We start from the raw sequence: 6,664 nt of genomic DNA on the forward strand, positions 1-6,664 counted from the left end.
TTCAAATCAAGAAAAAAGCCACTTTCTTTCGACCAAGGCTTTTTGACTGACAGTTTCCCTTTCACTGGAACTAACCTACTTTTCTGTGCTTTCTCCAGTGTGCTTTTTTGATTGTTTTATAAACACGTGATACCTAACTGATCTGCTGAGAGGTAAATTATCTATCACAGAGCAGTCTAGATCTAGCTCCCCAGGATTATATGTACAAAAGTTCAACTCAGGTTTCATGTTTTCTTATGCTTGACTGTTCTGCTGACAGGCTGTATTGACATAGGTAACATTTTGTGCGAGTGGATTTTTCATTGCTTGAGCAAGATTACCTCTTAATCCCTTTTTGCTAAATTCACTTTTCTGCTCGCTCTTTTCCCAGCATGGTGCAGCTGACAAGCTTTTTGTAACATGGTTGGTTTTTTTACCCTTTAGGTGACCGTGGGGATCAAGGTCCCCCTGGAGAACCCCCAAAGCTCAAGCCCAGCATGATGATGGAAGTTAAAGGTGAAAAAGGCGATGCTGGAGAAAGGGGCACAAAGGGATTCTTTGGCTTAAAAGGTCAGTGTTCACAGCAAAACAAGGCAAGCACACTCAGGACTATTGATAATTGTCTTTCCTCAGTTACCATATTAAATATTCCCTACTCGTCATACTATTGCACTGCAGCACCACCCAGCAAAGTCTCTGACAAAGAAAGCTGACATCCCAGCTGCATTTCACAAAGCCACTTCCAAGGAAAGCTTTGCGGGGTTAAGTCCCATGTGTGTACTACCTTTTTGTACTAGTGCATCATGGTGCTATGTTTCAAGAAGAGGGCCACTAGCAGGAAAATTTCTACACACAAGGAACTGCATATCAGCCTTCCCAGCTTAATTTTTCTTTGTTAAGTCTTTCTTTATTTTTTCTTCTTCCTCATGTGCAGGTAGCAAGGGAATGCCAGGCATCCCTGGAAAGACAGGCACTCCAGGGTCCCCTGGGCATCCCAGCTACGTGGCTGGTGTGAAAGGGGACGTTGGCACGAAAGGGCTGACAGGTCTGAAAGGGTACCCTGGTCCAGCCGGCTCTCCTGGCATCAGAGGCTTCCCTGGCAGCACAGGAGACAGGGTGAGTCCATGTCTGCGAGGGAATAACGCTGTCCTTGTGATGGCATTCAGCTTCTCTAGGGAGTGATGTTCACCCCTTGAAACTGTGCTGAACAGCTACAGTGCCAAGATAAAAATGCAATAAAAAATGAACAAATAGATCAAGTATTTTTTGCTTGATCCCTCCAACATTCATTAAGCACAGTCCTTTCTTTTCTCATTGGGAGACATCCAACATTCATATGCCAGGTTTTTGCCAATGAGAACTCAGGAAGTTCCTTCTATGTCTTTGATCCAGTTGCTGTTGGTAATAATTATTCTTAATGCTGGGTTTACTCCTCCCTTTCTCCCAAGAGTGATGGTGCTACTGCCAAAAATTATTGACTGTCACTCATCTAACAGTGAGAGCCTCAGAAACTCAGCTCCTGGAGGGTAATTCACCGTGATTCACTTTGGCTGCAAAATAACTTACACTGGAAAAAATAAAGTCTTACAAAAGGCTTTACAGTAGACTCACAGACATCATTTATTTAAGAGACAAAAACTATGTTCCTTTCTCAGGTAGCTTTGCCCTTAGATTTCAATAGGAATTTTTCCTAACTAGAGACTGCAGCACTCACTACCATATATGTTGAATAGGATGTTCTCAATTTCAAACTTGATTCTTTGCAAACATCATTTGTCCCTTGGTTAGTACTGATTTGATTTAACTGATTTCAGCCAAATGACTCTATACATTCTAAAGTACTATGGAAACTCAAAAATGGTAAATTTAATAGCCTTTTGTAAATATTTCCTAACTGCACTGCTTGAATAAATCCTTGTCCTCATTAACCTCTTTTCAATCATATGATAGGGAGAAAAAGGTATTCCAGGAATTTCAGGCCGTTTTGGTACTCCTGGCTCGTTTGGTGAAATAGGTGAGTTTGTTCTCTTATCTGAGCACTCTGTCTTTACCTATCAAATTCTCAACATGACGTTCTGAAGAGTCTTATGGGGTCTCCAGTCTTAAAAGACTCTTCATTGAGTTTTAGAGAATGATATTGTAGATGTGGGAGGCTGTGAAAAGGTTAACACTGTTCATTTCATGCCATGTGTAGTGCCCATGGATAGGCAGGGAGGGCAGCTGTTCTGGAGACTTTGTGTTTTTCTTTCTTTAACCTATTCCTCTCTTTTTCTTTCTAGAAGATAATAATTTCTGAATTTTGCCTTGGAAGTTGCAACTCCTTCAAAACAACAGGAAATACTGTTTAAATTAAAGCCTTACCACTCATGTGTTCATTTTTGCTTGAAATAGGTGAGCGGGGAGAAACTGTAAACTTACCAGGAGTGCCAGGCCTCAAAGGGGAAGTTGGTGTGCCAGGCTTAACAGGTATTCATTTCACAGTATTGCTTTTCACATGCTGAAGTCCACAGAGGAAAGGAAGGGGAGTTTACCATGGGCTTTTGATGGCTGTTGAACCTGTGTTTTCATGACACCTCCTGAAGAGGTTCATCTTTATTGAAATAAGTACGTGTTATGTTTACCTCTTCCACTGAAAGTACAGTTATGGCAGTAAACATCAATCACATGCAACTCTGGTAAAATATTTCCATGTAATTTTTTGCCCTTGATGACAGAAGGAGCAATATCAGGCCATAATTATGAAAGATGGGATAGCAGAGTCAGGTCGTTTTTGGATTGGGTTAGTGAAGTAATGGATTACAATTGGAGCTATCCGTGCACGTGCAGTCCATTTGAACATTGGTGTCATATTCCACATAATTTGGGGAGTACTTTTAAAAACAGATTTAATGATGGTCTGACCAGCATGCTGTAGACAACTTAATTCTCCTAGACTATGCAGACATCCTGACTAGAAGAATATCTCTGTGGCAAAACCAGAACCCATTCAATAGCCAACTTCATTTTATGCTTGTCAGCTTAGGGTTGTATAGAGATTGTTAAAAAAATATATTGCGTTTGTGGTTTTCCAGGCACAAGAGGAGGCGCAGGACAAAAAGGTGAAGGTGGTGATCCTGGTTTCCCTGGCATTGAAGGCCTCAAGGGCACACAGGGTGTCCCTGGCTCTGTGGGACAGGAAGGTAAAATATTCCTTCTTTTTAAAACTCCAAAGAATAAAACTGCTTAAGAAGAGAAAGACAAAATTTCTTTCCCTTCAAAAGAAAGTATTTTGTAATAAGTTGATCAATCTGTAATTTGGTAAAGTACAGCGAACAGGATGTAGAACTCATGATAGAACTTACTGAGAGGAAATTTCAAAAGCCTAATTCTGCTTCATACCATTTTAATAGGAGAAGCGCGCTGTATTTCTGAGGTTGTCAGACACTTGAAGTTTGTAATTAACTGTTCCATTATACCTTGCCTCTCCTGCCTTTTCTCTCTTTAGTTTTCTTTCACCTGGATGCATGGAACACAATGACATTAAGTGGGGGGGACGCTGTCACTTTGCTACCTTGGCAGATGAAGGCAGCACAAGGGGTGGTTTGGGCTATCAGTTTTATGGACACTCGTGAGCAATGATTCATCATTGTCCTACAGGTTTCCCAGGACTGGTTGGGCCCCCAGGACAGCAAGGAAGCCCAGGGACACCTGGATTTCAAGGTGAAAAGGGAACCCCAGGCTGGCCTGGCTTACCAGGACAAGCAGGTATTCACACAGCTTCAGCTATTCAGCCATTTCAATGTGCATGTTTGCTGTTCCTTTGGGGTGAAGAAGAAGAAAGGGAGCTTTTTGCAGCTCAGCATGGCAGAGTTCCTTCTAGTACACATTCATAAAGTTCAGGTGCGTTAATGTGGCTGCTTTCTGATTTATGAGTTCTGAAGGACTGGTGTCTACTGAGCTCACCTTAACTGCTGATGACCTCCCTCTCAACCAGGAAAGCAGTTTTCAGGAAACATTTTTATTTTTCATGACAAGTGAGAAGAAAGAAACAAAAAAAAATATTTTAAATGCAACAAAAGTAGTGATATACAGTATTAGAGTTTTATAACATGGCATTAGATAGCAAACAATACACTTGTCCTACACCATCATCAAAAAGTGCAAACTGATCCAATGTCTGGTTCTAAGGATAAATTACCTATGGCTCAGGCAGAATTCTGCTATCAAAATACAGGTGATAGTTTTAAATGATGCTGTTTATGTCACAGGATACAGAATCTCATTGTTTGCCACCTAATGCCTTAATATATGGAGTAAGCAGATTTTCTTCTACAGTACAGCCAGAAATTGCCCTGCTTTTATTGAGATTCATCTGTTTGAATGTGCATCAAAGCTAAGCTAATATGGTTATGAAGGCTGCCTTTATAGACAGTGGAAAGAGAGACAGACATCTAGTATTTGTGAAGGTTGAATTGTCCTCCAGAGCTCTGGCCATTGATTAGAGATACCTGTCTAGCTTTGACATCATGATTAACACTTTGACAGGTACAAATAGATGGGACAAATTTTACCTGTAACAGCAGCAGCAGCTATTAGACATTTTGTTAAGGTTTTGGTGTTTTTCTTAAATGACACAGAGTGAATTTCTCCTGGAGAGAGCTTCATTACAATCACACTTAGAGCCTACAGTTATGTCATAATTGTCTTGGTTTGAGGATTTTGGAAAACTATAAATGGTTATTAACAAAACTGTGGAAGCAAGACTGGAACTAATGGCATGTTACCAGACGGATCAGAGATATTTAAAGAAAAAAATCTCATAGTGAGGTTATTGGATAATAACAAAATTTGCCAATCACAAAACCATGGTGTGTTGTGTTTCATAATAAGCTTATTGTCATGAATTAATTTGCATATAATACACAAGATTTTAATACAGTATCATATTTATTCGAGCATTTGAATGTTTTGCCTAGTTTCTACAGACTCATAGAAACTGTATGATAATCACGAGTGTAATTTTAAAACAGGCTCGCCTGGCTTAAGAGGAATCGGTGGACTGCATGGTTTACCAGGCACTAAGGGTTTACCAGGGTCACCGGGTAAGTAAGACTCGTAGTCTGCTTGCTCATAGGCGTAACATTGTGTTGGCTGCAAGTTTGGTTGGTGAGATCTGTGCAGTGTGACTTTCTGAACTGTGTCATCCAAAGCCCAATGTGGAATTTGCCTTATTACTGTGGGCTTTGGCAAACAACATCATCCACTATGTGTTCATACATCTGTGCTGTCATGCAGATTGATTAGAACACAACTTCAAATCGTAATTTCTTTCCTCTTACAAAGTTAAAGCTTCAAGGCCTCTTTTTCCCTTTATGAGCCATTTTTGTATGTGTACATTAGCATGATACATTACTGGAAACATTTTGACTTTCTTCTTAATTTTGCACAACTCCACAACAGGTCCAGATGTCTACGGCTCTGCAGGTTTCCCAGGGGCAGTGGGTGACAAAGGGGAAGCAGGAGAGCCGAGCAGAGTGGAAGGCAGCCGAGGACCTCCAGGCCAGAAGGGAGACAGAGGTGTTCCAGGTTTGTATTCCGGAGAATGGGATCTACTCATCTGTTTCAGCCATTGTGGATGTTACATAAATGTCACAAAATGTAGTATAGTGTAGTTGTGTAGGAGAGCGCCTGATGTGGGGAAGGTCACTGGTGTTAGTGATGCCAGCCCTTGCTCAGGAACAGCAATGTGTATCCCCCAATGCTCGCCAAACCAGCACCTACAGGACAGGCTGGGTCCTGAGTTCTTCCCCATGGTATCAGCATCTTGTATCACCCACAGAGCTCAGCACGCTGCAAATGCCAGAGACTACTCTCAGTCATCAGCTCCTACAATATATTTAATGAAGCTCCAGTTACACAAACCTTTTGTTTTTTTCTTTTTGTTGCAAATCTGTCAATATTTCCCTTTCTTCTGAAAGCCTCCAGTTGATCCCTCCAGGGCTCTATTCCCATGCACAGTGCTTTACTCATACCATCACCCCTCATGCAATCTAGGTGTGCAGCCTCAAACCCACCTTGCTGTAGCAGGCAGTGACTATCTCAGTAGGGTTCACCACCAGTTCTTCTTCCATCAGGGAGCCACCAGACTGATTTTATGGATTAATCAACTAATTACAGGATTTTTAAAAAGTTTTCCAACATTTTGGCTCTAAAAGGATTAAGGACTGGAATATATATAAAACCTTACTGGCTTTGCTTACTTGGTTCAGTGGTTCATTCCTATTCTTTTTTGTTAAGCTTTGTTGTTACTGACAAGAAGTGCCTGTGACCCCTGACTCTGCAGGACACAGAACAACAAAGCTGCTTTGTTGTCTGCTTCAATATACCTAGGATATTTTGAGTACTTACTATCTTGAAATAATATTTTACCTGTCAGACACAAGATTATTCGCATCTCAGATAGTAATTAGCTATCCAGAGAGCTCTGGCACAGAACTAGTATTTGGTTCTTTTAACAAAAACCTCCACAACATCACCTGGGTTAAAAAAAAAAGAATTAAATAATTGGGAACTGCAGGTGTTTTCCATTTTGGAAATCCCATTCTTTGTACTTAGTCTAAGGTGAGTTCTTATAGTTGCAGTTGTGCCTTTTTGTTGCAGTCCTGATTATTTCTTTTCTTCCTTTCAGGAATCCAAGGATCCTTTG

The 6,664-nt window shown here is 40.9% G+C and overlaps 1 protein-coding gene across 1 annotated transcript in view; it reads left to right on the forward strand.

Annotated features, from left to right (window-relative positions):
* COL4A2 (collagen, type IV, alpha 2) overlaps positions 1-6,664 on the forward strand; it is a gene marked incomplete at its 5' end in the record, with an annotated part of 32,031 nt that overhangs the window by 16,485 nt on the left and 8,882 nt on the right. The window contains 8 exons of the mRNA XM_010185552.1: positions 424-549; positions 914-1,095; positions 1,930-1,993; positions 2,371-2,445; positions 3,051-3,158; positions 3,616-3,723; positions 4,989-5,060; positions 5,419-5,624. Of these exons, the coding sequence (XP_010183854.1) occupies positions 424-549; positions 914-1,095; positions 1,930-1,993; positions 2,371-2,445; positions 3,051-3,158; positions 3,616-3,723; positions 4,989-5,060; positions 5,419-5,624 (941 nt within the window). The remainder of the gene's footprint in view (positions 1-423; positions 550-913; positions 1,096-1,929; positions 1,994-2,370; positions 2,446-3,050; positions 3,159-3,615; positions 3,724-4,988; positions 5,061-5,418; positions 5,625-6,664) is intronic.

This window comes from Mesitornis unicolor, unplaced genomic scaffold (assembly GCF_000695765.1).
Source record: "Mesitornis unicolor isolate BGI_N332 unplaced genomic scaffold, ASM69576v1 scaffold18665, whole genome shotgun sequence".
Taxonomy (NCBI): Eukaryota; Metazoa; Chordata; class Aves; order Mesitornithiformes; family Mesitornithidae; genus Mesitornis; species Mesitornis unicolor.